Source organism: Molossus molossus, unplaced genomic scaffold (genome assembly GCF_014108415.1).
Source record: "Molossus molossus isolate mMolMol1 unplaced genomic scaffold, mMolMol1.p scaffold_m16_p_4, whole genome shotgun sequence".
NCBI lineage: Eukaryota > Metazoa > Chordata > Mammalia > Chiroptera > Molossidae > Molossus > Molossus molossus.
Genome location: NW_023425377.1, coordinates 81940334 through 81956437, shown reverse-complemented (window position 1 = coordinate 81956437; position 16104 = coordinate 81940334). Strand labels below are relative to the sequence as shown.

The following is a 16104-nucleotide window of genomic DNA, read 5'->3' as shown; positions in this document are numbered from 1 at the left end:
GCCGCCGCCGCCGCCGCCGCCGCCGCCATGGCCCGACCGCTGGTACCCAGTTCACAGAAGGCGCTGTTGCTCGAGCTCAAGGGGCTGCAGGAGGAGCCGGTGGAGGGCTTCCGGGTGACCCTAGTGGACGAGGGCGACCTGTACAACTGGGAGGTGGCCATTTTCGGGCCCCCCAACACCTACTACGAAGGCGGCTACTTTAAGGTGAGCCCGCAGCCCAGTTCGGACACCGCGACCCTTTTCCCGGAGTGGTCCTCCTTTCCCTCTCCCCAAGTCCTCCGCTGTCACTTACGGGGTCCCTCAGTCACCCCTTCTCAGACCCCAGGAGTCCCCGAGAACCTCCCAGTTTCCTCTAAGACAGATTCAGATCCCCCAGAGAGCAGACCCAGGACGCTCCCTGTTTTGTTTGGGTACGGGTTCTGGCTTACCTCACTCCTGGGAGGGCTTAGTCCCTGGTGCTCCCTTCCCCCCGCCCCGCCCTTGCTGACCCAGCCTTCAGCTGCCTTCCCAGCCCCTTGCCCTGAGAAGACAAAGCCCTCCCCAGAACCAGCAAGCACTATTGTTGGGGAGCACCAGCCTAGGGGAGGGAGGGAGGCCAGCAGTGTGGGGGTAGGGGTCTGGCTCTGCCACTTGATCAGATTTTAACAAAGGCCTGGATGGGGCCTTGGCAGCCAGGACCTGCTTGGAAAGCGGCCACCCTTGCCGATAGCAGCGGGCCAAGCCCTCTCAGCTTTATCTGGAGCTTTACATAACCTGTTCTCTCCGGAAGATTGAGGAGGAGCTGTCACTCCCATCCTTTACCCGTCCCTGGGAATTGCACTGCAGAGGTGCCCCCATGGACCACCCCCAGGCCTCTGGCTTCTACCAGCCTCCCAGACCTTAGTCTCAGAAGCTTGGGCTCCTCTCTCACCCCAACTGGCCTTTCTCATGTTCCACTAAGCAGATAGCTGGAATCTCATGCTCTGGGCCATTTCTTCTGTGGTTTAATTCCAAGCGGTTCCCTTTTGCTGTTGTTGGGATCAGGAAAGGGAAGTTAGTGCTTTCCCTGGGACTGGTGTGACAAAGGACTCAGGCCAAAACCCAGGCAGCTTTCTCAACCTCTTGATCTTAGTCCAGATGTGCCTTCGAAGGACCCCTTTCAGGTCAAAGGACTTGACTTTTTGAGCCAGAGGGACGAGGCAAGGGGTCTCCCTGTGGGAGAGGTGGGAAACGAGCTTTCTGCATAGGAACACACTCCATCACAGCCTGCCACCAGCCTGGCAGGGACCTGCCAGGTTCTGCCTGGTTGGGGAGCAAAAACCACATCTAGGCCAGGCTGAAGGTGCAGGGCAGTGCTGCCCAGACAGATGTCTCTGTTTGTACTTTTAACTTAAAGTTTTGGCCTCACCTGCTCACTCGTCTATGAGGAGCAGCCTGGCCTGCTGAGGTGGGATAGGCAGAGGAGTGTGAACAGCCCTGGACTGAGTTCTGCATTTGGAGTCAGGCCTCCCCTTGCAGGGAACAGATTTGGGGCTGATTACTGAAAGGTTTAACCAGCTCCCTGCCCAGCCTCTTTTGTCTGCTTCGGGAACAGCAGGTTGTGAGGAGGAGGGCTCTTTCAGAACCAGGATAACTAAGTCCCACTCCTAGGCAAACCCAGGTTAGGACTCTAAGGCAGGTTGCAGGTCAGTAGGAAAGGATGTGCATGTCTAGCTGTTGCCCTCTCAGTGGTTGCAAGGAATTGTGAGTAGAGCCTCCCAGGCTGTTGTGGGGGTAATCACATTTTCCTAGAAAAGAATGGATTGCAGAAAGAGTGCTGCCAGACTTTGATCACATCTGCCATGGGGTCTTTCCTCAAGGAAGCCAGCATGGGGCCCAGGGCAGTTCTGCCACCCACCCAACCCCCCCATTCAGGTCCCCATATGGTCAGGTAGGGAATGGGGGGGGGGGACCTCTTCCAAAGGAGATGTGGAAATGCAGGGGTAGGAAGTGCCCATGGGCCACCATCACTTCCCAACCACTTCCTGCAGCACCTTCCTTGAGGCCCAGCCACCCTCAGTTCTCCTTTATGAACCATGAGAGCTTATGAGCTGTGGCAACACTCAGCCCAGGGGGGGCTCCTGGACAATGCAGTGTGGTAAAGGGGTGCCAGAGAAACTAGGTTCTGGAGCCCTTCCACATTTTTTTAATGCTTCTTTTGTGTATGTGTGGTACATGCCCTTAGTGGTAACTGAACCCAGGATTCTCAGATCCACAGGCTCACGTTCAACCTCTGAGCCAACCTGGCCAGGGCAGGGCAGCCCTTCCACATGTTTCTTGCTGTATGCCCTAGGGCAAGGTGCTTTCATTCTCAGAGCTTTGGTAAACAAGATGCGATGGGACTTGATGGGTGCTTGGTGCAGGAGAGGCCTATCTCCCTGCTCCGCCGAGGCGTCGTCAGCTGTTCTTGGGGTTGTCACTTAGAAGCCCAGCACTGGGCTTAGAGATCTGCAGGGAAGGTACTGAAACCCAGGGGTCCGACTTGTTCTGCTGCTGTGGCCAGTGGCCTCATCATTCACCTGAGAACAGTGACTTGACCAAAATGCCCTCAGTGGCCCCTACCCAGTAGAGATACCCTGCTCCTCTGTGGCCCTTAGCCTGCTCCACGCCCCTGAGAACCTGAGGCACTGTCAGATTCCTGGGCCATATGTTCTGAAGCCTGGGACTTGGGCTCAAGCAGGCAAATAAAGCTTCCTTACCTACTGAGACTGTGTAGCTCTGTCACCAGTCAGGTGGCCCTCCCCATCTACCGCATGACCTTCCTGTCTGCCTTCCTCATTTCCCAAGATGGACACCTGTGGTCAGAGAGCATGTCCACCCAGCACTGACTCATCTCCTCCCATAGGGCCCAGGCCACGGAGGTGTTGGGAAGAACTGCCAAGTGAACACACATCTATTTTAATCCTCCCCACAACTTGGGAACTGAGTCTGGGAGTCTAGTACCGCGCTTGAGGCGCACAGCTCCCAGGGTCAAGGCCCCAGGCCCCTGCCGGTTTGTGGAGCTGTTTGCTGGTGTGAACCCACCCTGGGGCCCAGCCTCCAGACCTTCCTATAGGCCAGGGCCACAGGTGGGCTTTGAGCTGCTCTCTGGGCAGGCACCTACACTCCCCAGTAGCAGGGTAGGGACCAGGATTAGCTCAGGTGATCCCCAAAAAGCCCGAGGCAGCCCTGGTCGGTTTGGTTCAGCAATTGGAGCGTCGTGATCCCCAAAAAGCCCAAGGCAGCCCTGGTCGGTTTGGTTCAGCAATTGGAGCATCAGCCTGCGGTCCGGAGAGACCCGGGTTCGGTTCCCGCTAGGGGCACGAACCTCCGTTGCGGTTTGTCCCCGGCCCTGGTTGGGTCATGTGGGTGGCAGCCACTCGATGTGTCCCTTTCACGTCAATGTTGCTCTCCCTCTCTCTCCCCCTCTCACTCTATCTGAACAAAATATTGAAAAGTGTTTTCGGGTGAGGATAAAAATAAAAAAAGCCCGAGACAATCTATTGTGCACCTGACCCTAGGTCTATTAGGGGTGTGGGTGGCATTCGAGATTTCTTGTACACTCACACACGCACAAGTGCCCATCCCAGCTGGACAGCCCTCCTGTAGTGGGGGTGTCCATCCCAGGCTAATATCCTTGTTTGTGTGTTTATGGGCGGAGTCCTCAAGAGGTATCCAGTCCTGTCCAGCCTGAACTCATACACAGCACCGAGGGGACAACAGGGCCGGCCCTGGTTGAGTCCTGCTCTCTGCCCACCCCCCAGGCACGCCTCAAGTTCCCCATCGACTACCCTTACTCCCCGCCAGCCTTTCGGTTCCTGACCAAGATGTGGCACCCCAACATCTACGAGGTGAGCCTGCCCCTTCCCACCTACTCCTCCCAGCCTCTCTGTAATGGGGGTGGACAGAGAAGGGATGCTGTGTGGCCTGATGAGCTGGTGTGGACACTGACCCCTCCCTCCTCTCCCTGCACAGACAGGGGACGTGTGTATCTCCATTCTCCACCCCCCAGTCGATGACCCCCAGAGTGGTGAGCTGCCCTCAGAGCGGTGGAACCCCACCCAGAATGTCAGGTGAGGCTGGTTAGCAGGTAGATGTGCACCCCTCACCCCTAGCATTTCTGACCTCTTTGCTCCAGACATGGGAGACACACCTGTGTCATCCTCAGGGTCACAGCTTCTTGTGGTGTTGTGGCATCTATTAAAACTGATCTTCTGCCAGGGTGCTGGGGCCCCAGAAGGTCTTGGGCCATCTCTGCAGGCCTCTCCCGTCACTTCCTGACACCCACTGCCCCATCAAATGGTAATCTTGTGTCTATATCTTTCTGTCCACAGGGTCTCCCCTCTGCCTTACCCTGAAGTCTCTCCTCTTTCCTCAACCCCCACTGAGCTTAGCTACCTCTGTCCTCGGGGGTGAACTCCTCACCCTGAGTGGGCCAGCCCCACTGTGGCCAAGTCCCTGGGCCTGGTACCCTGCCTCCAGCCCAGGCCATAATAAGAGATGGTAGCACAGAGGGACCCATTTGTCAAACAGGGAACTAGGGCATGGGAGAGGCATGTTTCAGATGGAAGGAAGGTGATCCTGGGTATGGCTGCCCATACATGTCTTGTCCAGGGAGCTGGGCATGCAACAAAGGGCAGGAGGAGGCCAGCAGTCATGGAAGGCCCAGTGAGAAGTTGAGACAAATGTTGCTTTTGGGATGGGTGTGTACCATGGGCTCTCTGGGTGGGTCCTGGCTTCAGGGTGTATCCAGAGCTTCTCCAGTGAGTCTCAGGCCTAAAAGACTACAGAGCTGGGATTTTGTGGGTTCTCCAATAAATGGCAGCTACTGGGGGGGGGGGGGCTATGCTCGGCCTATGGTTCCTGGTACAACAAAGGACCTGGCTTCCAGTGAACACCCCCCATGCCCTGCAACTGCTGACTTCATGCTCCCTTCCCCAGGACCATCCTTCTGAGCGTCATCTCCCTCCTCAATGAACCCAACACCTTCTCCCCAGCCAATGTGGATGCCTCTGTGATGTACAGGAAGTGGAAAGAGAGCAAAGGCAAGGACCGGGAGTACACAGACATCATCCGGTAAGGAAGGGCTCCCAAATCAACCTGGCTTCTCAAGTCTGCCCACAGTGCAGGAGTCACTAACTAGGAAACCAGTGCTACTGGGCAGTGGGAAAGATCCAACCAGATTCAAGCCCAACCCATTTTTCTTTCCTCCTGGACTCTTCTCCATTTTTTAAAGAAAACTCAGTATTTTTCTTTCTTCTTTGCATTTTGAAATATCTGTTATACAAGTCCATATATTTAACATAGTACATAGACATACTGTGTGCATGTGCACACACTCGGGTGTGCGTGTGCGTGTTGGGATGTGGGCATATCACACACACAGGCATAATAGTACAGCACAGAAATAGACACCCAGGTGTCCAGCAGCAAGCTCCAGACATCCTCCTAGTCTTCCCTTTGCCCCTTGCTTCCCTCCCTTCCTCGCGGGCAGCACATCTGAGAATGGGGTCCTCCTGTTACATTCGGCCCATATAAGTATGTCCAGCAAATGGGGATGTGATTTGCCGGTCCACATTTAGGTGCCCCGTGACCCACATCCGGACGTACACATACCCTTCCACTGCTTGCTTCTGTCACTCATCAGTTTTTCATACGGTCATTTTTCATGTTACTGAGACTGTGCTTAGTGTAATGTGTTATCCTTCCCATGTAATAATTTGCTGCTGTGAGCCTCACTTATGTTAGTATTTTTAAACAAATTAAAATATAATGTTTTGGAATCATTATCTAAAAGCAGAAAACCACCATGGTATCAGCATATTTAGAAAATAACGTTTTAGCCCTGGCCAGTTTGGCTCAGCGGTTAGAGCGTCGGCCTGCGGTCCGGAGAGACCCGGGTTCAGTTCCCGCTAAGGGCACGTACTTCGGTTGCAGTTTGTCCCCGGCCCTGGTTGGTCGTGCGGGTGGCAGCCACTCGATGTGTCCCTTCACGTTGATGTTTCTCTCTCTCTCTCCTTCCTCTCTCTCCCTCCCACTCTATCTGTACAAAAAATGGAAAAATATCCTCGGGTGAGGATAAAAAAAAAAAAAAAAGAAAGAAAATAACGTTTTATAAAAAAAAGAAAAAAGTATACGTGCGTGTGTGTGTGTGTGTGTGTGTGTGTGTGTTTTGTTTTTTTAATCCGCACCTAAGGATATTTTTTCCACTGATTTTTAGTGAAAGTGGAAGGGAGGGAGAAAGGGGGAGAAAGAAAGAGAGAAATGTCGATTGGTTGCCTCTTGCATGTGCCCCAACTGGTCCAGGGATGGAACCTGCAACCCAGGTACATGCCCTTGATCGGGAGTCGAACCCGAGACCCTTCAGTCCTCAGGCCAATGCTCTAAATGCTGAGCCAAACTGTCCAGGGCCATTGGCACTTTTATCATGGAGTTTACTGACTTGTTTCATGATCAACAGCCCTTTATTAGGTTTTTTCCAAATACCTTTATAGTTTGTCATTTACCTTTTAATTAGAAAAGTAAATAAGAAATTAGAAACACCCCTGCTTTATGGCACGTTCGTTCCAGGCTTAAGTATTTACCCAACTGAAATGGGCACGTTCTGCTCCAGCATCCATGCGGATGTTCAAAATGGCATCAGTGTGCCAAAACAAACAACAATCCAAATATATGAGGTGAAGGGTGAGCAAGCCGTGGCCTGTTCGCCAGCCACGTGGAGGCATCACCAGGCTTTAATTTAAGCTTTGTGAAGGAAGCCAGGTACACACGGGCTGATGGCACACTCCCGGACAGGAATCCTAGGAAGTGCATTCGTGGCCATCGGGGATGTGGGGTTTAAGAGGCATAGGGGCCTCTGGGGGTGATGGGTACATTTGTGAGCTCATTTGTGGGATGCTTTCATGAGGCGCTTGTGGGTAGTTCACTGCTGACACTTGACATGAGTACAGTTTGTCTTCATAACGCTACGGAAACAAATCAACGAGAAGGCAAAAAATATTTATGTGCAAAAAGACACAAAAACCCCATGATCCTAATACCTAATGGTTAATGTTTCGGTGTATCCTTCCAGACATATATCCAAAAAGTGGGACCACGCTGTATATGCCACTTGGTAACCGGCTTTTTAGTCAGGTTTGTTGAGGTATCACAGTAAAGCTCATCCTTTTTGGGTTCAGTTTGGTGAGTTTCGACAGTTAACATGACTATCTCTTTGCTGAGGTCAGATCCAGCTCCACCACCCAAAACTTCCCTGCTACCCTCCACTGTCCCTTCCTTCCCCACTACACCCCGGCAGCCACTGCTCTTACCTGGAAAGTAGGAAACAGCCTTTTGTAGCTTCCTGGTACCTGACCTTTGAGGCTGTTCATGTGCTTTATCTCTTCCTAATAAAACCAACTGTTCCCTGTCTCTAGACAGCCCTCAGTTCTCCATTTCATCTTATTCTGCAGTTCGACTAGTTGTTTGTCTTACATGTGTGTCTTACATGTACATGCTTACATGGAGATGCGTGCAGTGTTTTGTTTAGGGCATTGGTGGCCTTGCAGTGTCTAGTCTTTTATTTGTTTTTTGTTTTTGTTTTTTTTTACTTGCGTTTTCCTTGACTGAATTCTGCTGGCTTCCTTACATAGTCTGGCCTGTTTCTGCTGGTTGTTCTGTGGTGGTTTATGTAAGAATTTTCTAAATGACTGACATATACAGTCCCCAGGGGACCCATGAGCATACAGGGTGCACCCTTCTTTTCTGCATCTCACTATCATTCCGGGAAAGCTGTCCTTGATGCTTAGGAGTCGTAGTTTCCAGTTTGTGGAGCTGATGAAGAGTTGTGATGGACGTAGCAACACAAGTCCCCCCACCAGCCCCCAAGAGCAGGTGTTTGCTCGGCCAACACCTGCTTTTGCCAGCCTCATTTGATACTTGTGCACAACCCACGGGGTCACAGGGTGAGTGCTGGGTGGCATCTCCAACGTGTCCTGCCCACATGGCCCACTCCTCTGCCAGTTCTTCCCTGCCACCTCCCACATGATGCTGAAATAAAATCCAGACTATTTTTATCCCTCCAGACTCCCTGTGGGCCAGCTCACATGTGCCCACGTGGGTGGCTGTGATGGCTGCTTTCTGCCTGTTTGTTCACCCCATCTGTGTCCCCACAGTTCTGTCAGGGTAGCGAGGCAGAGCCCCTGGTGGGCTTAGAGGTTTCAGCATCTGCAGGTTGGTCCTTCAAAATTCCAGTTTCAGACATACTTGGGACTAGAGCGTTGGACAGCTAGGTGTATGCCTTGTGGGATTCTACCAATCTGTCACCTCGCTTGTTCTCCCTTTCACTGTAAACAGGAGCATTTCCCTGACCTCACCTCTGCCTGGTGAACAGTGCAGTGCTGAGTCTGCACTTGCCTAGGTGAGCCCATTGCATCCTTTCCCTCTCACAGGATGCTGTCCCCGCCGTCCACTTTTCTTCCCCTCTGCCTGCCTCCCGCTCCTCAGCTGAAGTCCTTCAATCCTGTGGCCTTGGAGAACTAATCCCCCTTGATATTTGGTCAGGTGGGTTAAGTATATAATTTGGTGGCAGCGTTTTACCTGGTGTAGCGATCTTCCAGGATCCTTGGTTTCTGCTGCAAAGCCCCCTATAGCTTGGCCTCGCTCAGGCCCCTCCCTGGGGCTTAGTACACGAGTTGCCCTCCACAAAGCTGCCTGGTCACCTCCTTCCCTCCAGAGGCATCTGGTTATGGATCTTGACAAGGCCATAGCTCACCTGACTCCTGCCTGTCTCTCCCCCAGGAAGCAGGTCTTGGGGACCAAGGTAGACGCGGAGCGGGACGGTGTGAAGGTGCCTACCACGCTGGCCGAGTACTGCGTGAAGACCAAGGCCCCGGCGCCTGACGAGGGCTCAGATCTCTTCTATGATGACTATTACGAGGATCCTGAGGCTGAGGCCGAAGCTGACAGCTGCTTTGGGGACGACGAGGATGACTCTGGCAATGAGGAGTCCTGACACCATGTCCCCCACCGAATAAACTTACAGATTTTACCTCACCAGGCCCAGACTGTGTGGGCTCTTGGGCACCTCCTGACGCCGAGACTACCTCAAGGAGGTGGCTCCGCTCTTGCATTGTCTCCTTGATCTCGCTTTCCTTTCCCCGTGTTTGTTCTGGGTTTTCCTCTGCTTCAGAGAGGAGGGGCCAGGCCATCACATCGTGTACCGGGGCCCCAATAGTGCTGGGCACCCGGTGGGCGGGCCTGGGGGCAAAGGTGGCCTGAGGGGCCTGGATTCCGGCCCTGTCTATTGCCCCACTGGCTGGAACCAGAGACTTGGGGTTCCCAGCTCATGAGTAGACGGATTAACTTGTGGTCACCTCTTCTCTCTGCTTTGGTTTGTTTGGAATCTAAATAAAAGACTTGACGAGAAGCCCAGTGAACCAACCTCTCCTTGGCCTCCCCAAGGACCACAAGGTACAGTGGCCAGGCCTGGTGCCTGTTGCACCTGAGTGCATGGGGTCCAGGGGCAGGCCCTGCGGCGGGGGGTGTATTCTTGAGACAGGTTGTGGGCCCCACGTCCTGAGCCCTAGACGAAACAACCTGCAACCTCCAGCCCTCAGGTGGCTCCACCTTGCCCCTGCAGATGCTACACTCAGTGTCACCCAGGCCTCTGACTTTGTATAACTGAAAAGCCTAGAGCAAGTTGGCTTCAGGCTCTGGTAGGATATCAGAACAAAGGACCGAGTGAGCCCTGGCCTGACTGGTTACTGTGGCCAGAGCCTGTATGACCCCCGCGAAGGTGGTAGAAGGTGCACCCTAGGGCCCAGGCAGATCCTGCAGAGCCTGTGCACCTGGTCTGCTTCCTGCCCCACAAAGGCACCATAGCCCCGGTGCCACAAGTACGGCTTTCACGGCCCTCATGATTTTGTGTTTTTTAACATGAATGATTTTCCTACATTAAAATATGGAGAGTTTCACCCAGTTGTCTTAATTTCTCGCTTTTCTTAAACCCAACTGGTGGGCAGCACAGGGCCAGTGAGGGTCCATAACCATTGACCAGAGTTCTCAACTGGATTTGAGAGTCCCCCTGTGGCAACCATACCGGTCCCCCTCCCCAGGCCTTATTCCAGGAGCCTCTGAGCCCTGCAGTGCATTACAGGTGTCCTTGGACCCCCACATGTGTACCCCAGGAGTGTGACCCTCTCCAAGCACTGTTGAGGCACCAAGGCCAGGCCAACACCCCCCCCCCCTTTTTTTTTAAACTTGCAGGCACCTCCTGCTGCTGAGGCCTGGAGATATATAGCTTCCCCTCACTTCCTCTTTTAAGTTAGAGACATTTCCTTAAAGGGAAGCTGAGTCAACCTCTGCACCTTGAGGGTGGTGAGGGGGCAGGTGTGGCCCACAGTGTGAACTACTGGGCTGTTTCCTGTTTGCTATGAGCCCAGCAAGTGGCTGGCAGCCTCCGGAATGGCAGTGGAAGGGAAGGGCCTCCTGGGGCCCAGGAGCCGCTGGCCTGTACTAAAAGGCCCAGGTATCAGCCTGGCCGGTGTGGCTCAGTGGATTGAGTGTCCTCTCATGGACTGAGAGGTCCCAGTTGGATTCCAGGTCAGGTCACATGCCCAAGTTTCTGGCTCGATCCCCAGTAGGGGGCGTGCAGGAGGCAGCTGATCAATGTTGCTCTCTTATGTCAATATTTCTATCTCTATCTGTCTCTTCCTTCCTCCTTCTCTGGAAAATCAGTAAAAACACATTTTTTTAAAAAGGCCCTGGTATCAGCAAACCAGGACCTACAGCCAGACTGGCCACACCCACTTTTTTTTTTAATATGTTTTCTTTTTCTTTTTTTTTTTAATCCTCACCCAAGGACATTTTTGCATTTATCTTCAGATAAAAGGGGAGGGAGAGAGGGGAGAAGAGAGAAGAGAGAGAGAGAAACATGGATGTGAGAGACACATCGGCTGGTTGCCACCCACACGACCCTAACTGGAATTGGAGACAAACTGTAACCAAGGTATGTGCCCTTACCTTAGCAGGAACTGAACCTGGAACTGGTCCGAGGGCCTACACTCTAACCACTGAGCCGATCAGGCCAGGGCCACACCCACTTCTTTACCTGCGTCTGGTTGTTTATGAGCTGCAGCTTCAATACTGAGTAATGGCCCAAAAGTAAAAACTATGTACATCTAGCCATTTACAGAAAACTTTGCTGCCCTGGCTGAAGTTGCTCAGTGGTTAGAGCGTCAACCCTTGAACCAAAAGGTCGTGGGTTCAGTTTTCAGTCAAGGGCACATACTTGGGTTGCAGGTTCTATCCTAGGCCCTGATCTCAGCACCTGTGGGAAGCAACCAATTGATGTGAAGTCTCTCTCTCACATTGATGTTTTCTTTCTCTCTCTCTCTCCCCCTCCCTCCATCCCTTGTGCAAAAACATCAATGGGAAAAATATCCTTGGGTGAGGATTAAAAAAAAAGTAGAAAAGAAAGAGCCCTGGCCAGTTTGGCTTGGCGGTTGGAGCGTTAGCCCGCGGACTAGAGAGTCTGGGGTTCGGTTCCCACCCACTAGGGGCACGTGCCTCTCTTGCGGGTGGCAGCCACTCGATGTGTCTCTCTCACATTGATGTTTCTCTCTCTCTTCCTCTCTCCCTCCCACTCTATCTGAAGATAAATGCAAAAAAAAAAAAAAAATGAAAGAAGAAAATTCTCCAACCTCTGTCCTAGAGTTATGCTAGCATCCACTGCCACCCTCTTCAGGCTTGTTGGTTCAGCCTCTCTAGTGTCCCTTGGACCTCTTCTTCCTTGTCCCCATACTCTGCTACAGAACAAACCATCTGAACTTAGTGACATAGAGCCATTGTCACTTTATACTCAGCTTCTGTGGGTCAAGAATCAGGTGGCTTGTACCCTCTTCACCGTATCTAGGTGACTTGAACCATGGTGCCTGGGTTCATCTGGAGGTACCTTAACTCATGTTGGGCGTCTGGGCTGGGGCAACTTTGAGGGCAGACTCAGCGGGACTGAGTGCCCACACGTGGCCCCACATTCATCACCAGGGCTTCCTCTCGGCATGGCAGCACAGGCTCCAAGATGAGGGTTCCAGGAGCAAGGTCATTTCAGAGCAGCCTTGGAGGTCACACCATGCCCCTTCTGTATAAGATTGGTCAAAATAGTCATGAGCCCACTCAGATTCAAGGAGAGTGGACCCAGACTCCACCTCTTGATGGGAGCATGTCCTAGAATCAGTGGCCATGTTCTAAAACTACCACAATCTGCCATGGCTGGTGTGGCTCGGTTGGAACATCATCCCATACACCAAAGTGTTGCGGCTTCCATCCCAAGTCAGGGCATGTGCGGGAGGCAACTGAGTGATGTTTCTCTCTCACATCAATGCTTCTCTCTCTCTAAAATCAATAAAAGCATGTCCTCAAGTGAGGATTTGTTTTTGTTAATCTTCACCCAAGGATACTTTCTCCATTACTTTCAAGATGGAGTGGAAGAGAGGGAGGGGGAGAGAGAGAAAAATTGATGTGAGAGAGACATATTGATTGTTTGCCTCCCACACGACCCTCACAGGGGCCAGGCATTGAACGTGCAACCCAGGTACGTGCCCTTCACAAGGAATCAAATCCATGACCCTTTGGTCTATAGGCTGATGCTCTAACTGTTGAGCCAAACTGGTCAAAGCAGGATTTTTAAAAAATAAAATAAAATAAATAAAACCACCACAATCTCTTCTTTTCCTCCTCAGACTGTACTCCACACTATTGCCCAAATATCTTCTGCACACACAGATCTGACCATACTATCTGAGGCCTCCAAGTTTGAATCATCTTTAGTGACCAAGCCAAGGACAAGTGGCTTCAACATTCAGAGCTTCAGTGTTCTAAGCTGCAAAATGGGGTTAATAATTAGAGTTGTCCAGTTAAATGTGAATTTCGGATAAACAACAAAATATTTGCTATAAGGGTATCACATGCAATATTTGAGACATGCTTATACAAAACAAAATTATTCATTGCCTATCTGAAATGCAAATTTAACCAGGTACGCTCTACTTGTAGTTGCTAAATTTGACCATCCTGACACTAATGGAACCTACTTCCTAGGATTATTAGGATTAAACAAGACAGAACCTGTGAACACACACTATAAATATTTTTTCTTAAACTTGTTGACTCCAAGAGGAATATACCACCCGAGAAGGACTTCTTGCAGTTAATTGGGCCCAAAATCATAACCGGAGCCTAGCAACCATTGTTTGCAGGGGTTCCTCATGGAGGCTGCATATCCAGGAAAAGCCACAAATTAGACTGCCAGCCTCTGGCACTGTGCGCCTACCAGTGTCTCAGCTGAACCTTATTAGAGAGCTCTTAGGATCAAAATTTGACCAATGGGCTGAAGACCTGCCCTTCAATCACAGCTGTATGGCTATAACCTCATTTGCATCTTTACCAACCAATCAGAGTGGCTTCATTCCAACTAATCAGGACAGTGCCTTTGGAGTCCTCATTTGCATAAAAATGGACCAATCTGAAACCAAGGATGGGAACTTCTCTAAATATAGCAGCTGTTTTGGTGGAGCACACTTTCGGTTTCTGATGGAGATTATTTCCCACAGTGGGGCTGAACAAAGCTGTCTTACGGGGACTGAGCTGTGACACCAAAGCTGTAAAACTGGGCCACCTCACCCAGACTGGGCTGGTTGGGCTGTTTCATGACTGTGCTATATCATAATTGACTTGTCTCACAACCAAGACTGCCCATTGCCATGCAATATCACAATTTAACTTTCCTCTGAATAAAGTCTCCCTTCTCCACACCCCAAATTAGGGACTCCTGCTGGTGTTGAATTGAGGACCACCTTTGGTTGATTAACTCAGCTCTAGCTTCACACACTCTACTGAGTAAAGACAGAACTCCAGAGCCTCAAGCCAGATGCTGTCAAATGAGAGAATGAATGGTGACTTGCTTCCAGAGCCCCGGCACATAGATGAGTTCATCTGCTTTTGGGGATCAATTTTTTCAGCCACCTCTCTTTATTTGTCATGATCTTCTCAGTAGCAAAGGACAAAACGCCCAATTCAAAATGACTCAAGCAAAAAGGAAATTCTTTGGTTTCTGTGCCTGACAAGGCTGGTGGTTTCAGGAATAGCAGGATCCAGGCATTGGTTCTGTCCAGACTCTGTCTCCCTGACCTGTGGTCAGCAGAATAGCCCCAAAGATGTCCATTCCCTAAGCTCAGAGTCTGTGCTCTAGGGAAAGGCAGGAAACAATTCTCCCCTGGACCCTCCAGGGGAATCAGCCCTTCCTACACCTGGGTTTAGTCTAGTGAGGCCCACTTACTTTTAGCCTTCAGAACTAAGAGATTAAGTTGGTGTGGTTTCAGGCACTGAATGTGAAATAATTCATTAATTCGTTACAGTGCAAGAGGAAACTAACAGCTCCAAGCTCAGCTTTCTCTGTGTGGGCCTCATTTTCAGGTGGACTCCTCTAACTTTGGGGTCATCTCCAGGCGGACATCCTTCCAGCTCCAAGTTCAGCAGAGAGTGAGGACTGTTTCTGAAAAGTTCCAGTGGAAGAGACCCACATCATGGTCCTCGCTGAGCCTGCTTAGAATGTTCTGCCTCCAACCAAAGTGAGGGATGGAGAGATCTAATTGGCCAGTCTGGGTCACATGGGCGGGAAGGGCTGAGGAGTGGACTGTGATGGTTGGAGGACTGAAGCCCCAGAGAGCCTACATAACTGAACCCTCCATGCCTAGCCCAGGGCAGACATCACTAATTACTACAGCACTCCCTGCAGCTGAGGCTGACTAGGACCCTCAGATTTGTGGTCATCACCCAAGTGCTCATAGCACACGAGTGTTCAAATCATCTTTATCCAGAATAATGAAAGATTGGAAACAGCCCAGATATCCATAGAGCAATGAATGGATAAACAAGATGTAGTCTATCCATACAGTGGACTATGATTCAGCCTTAAAAAAGAAGGAAATGCTGCCGCCTGCTACAACGTGGATGAACCTTGAGGACATTATGCTTAGTGGAATAAGCCAGACACAGGACAAGTACTGTGTGATTCCACTCATATGTGGTCCCAGGAGGAGTCAAATCTGCAAAGTCAGAAAGTAGATGGTGGGTGCCAGAAGCTGAAGGGAGGGAAGTCAGTGTTTAATGGGGACAGACTGTCAGTTTGGGAAGATGAGACAGTTCTGGAAATGGATGGTGGGGACGGCTGCACAACATCGCAAACGTGCTTAATGCCTGAGCTGTGCACTGAAAAAATGGTTAAGATGGTAAATTTTATGTATTTTGGCATGATAAGAAACAGGGGGCAGCCCTGGCCGGTTTGGTTCAGCAGTTAGAGTGTCGGCCTGCGGTCCAGAGAGACCTGGGTTCAGTTCCCGCTAAGGGCACGTACCTCGATTGCAGTTTGTCCCTGGCCCTGGTTGGGTCGTGCAGGAGGCAGCCACTCAACGTGTCCCTTTCACGTCGATGTTTCTCTCTCTCTCTCTCTTCCTCTCTCTCCCTCCTACTCTATCTGAACAAAAAATGGAAAATGTCCTCGGGTGAGAATAAAAAAAAAAAAAAAAGAAACATGGGGCAGCCCTGGCCAGTTTGCTCAGTGGTTAGACCGTTGGCCTGAGGACCAGGGAGTCCCGGGTTTGATTCCAGCCAAGGGCACATACCTCGGTTGCGGTTCGTCCCCCGCACCAGTTGGTGTCGTGCGGGTGGCAACTAATGGATGTGTCTCTCTCTCCCTTCCACTCTGTCTGAAGATAAATGTAAAAATATCCTCGGGTGAGGATTAAAAAAAAAAAAGAAAAGAAAAGAAACAGGGGGCAAAGAAAACAATCACGTTAAAACCACACACGCACACACAAAGGTGTGTGAGAGGGGGATGAACATGACGGGATATTAGATGATGAGGGGGAATTTTTGTTAATTTTTCGGGTGTGATGTGTAGTGTGGTTTTCTCTTCAGCGAGCCTGTACCTTTTAGGAAAGACTTCTGAAATGCTTCTGGGTGAAATAAAACCAGTGGGGGGTGGTGTGTGTGCTGCGGAGAGTGAAACTGTGAACTTTACCTCCCCTATAAGAAAGGGTGGGTGAGGTGGGAGGTGCTGGGAGCCCAGGC

General features: G+C 51.2%; 1 protein-coding gene across 2 annotated transcripts; it reads left to right on the top strand.

The window, feature by feature from the left end:
* On the top strand, positions 1-9403 carry CDC34 (cell division cycle 34, ubiqiutin conjugating enzyme). Of its 2 annotated transcripts, XM_036240758.1 has the most exons (6): positions 1-204; positions 3762-3848; positions 3973-4070; positions 4939-5073; positions 8427-8538; positions 8776-8892. In XM_036240758.1, exons 1-5 carry the CDS (start codon positions 28-30, stop codon positions 8515-8517), a joined length of 588 nt encoding a protein of 195 aa, XP_036096651.1. In that variant the 5' UTR covers positions 1-27; the 3' UTR covers positions 8518-8538; positions 8776-8892. The 2 variants fall into 2 exon arrangements, with proteins under 2 accessions (XP_036096651.1, XP_036096650.1); XM_036240757.1 differs by lacking the exon at positions 8427-8538 and having other exon boundaries at positions 3-204; positions 8776-9403.
* Positions 9404-16104: the final 6701 nt, after the last annotated feature.

Bases quoted from the DNA above. Each gene is read 5' to 3' on its own strand.
- CDC34 (XM_036240757.1), top strand. From the start codon at position 28: ATGGCCCGACCGCTGGTACCCAGTTCACAGAAGGCGCTGTTGCTCGAG. The intron at 205-3,761 runs GTGAGCCCGCAG...CCCACCCCCCAG, and splicing joins ACGAAGGCGGCTACTTTAAG to GCACGCCTCAAGTTCCCCAT. The intron at 5,074-8,775 runs GTAAGGAAGGGC...TCTCTCCCCCAG, and splicing joins GAGTACACAGACATCATCCG to GAAGCAGGTCTTGGGGACCA.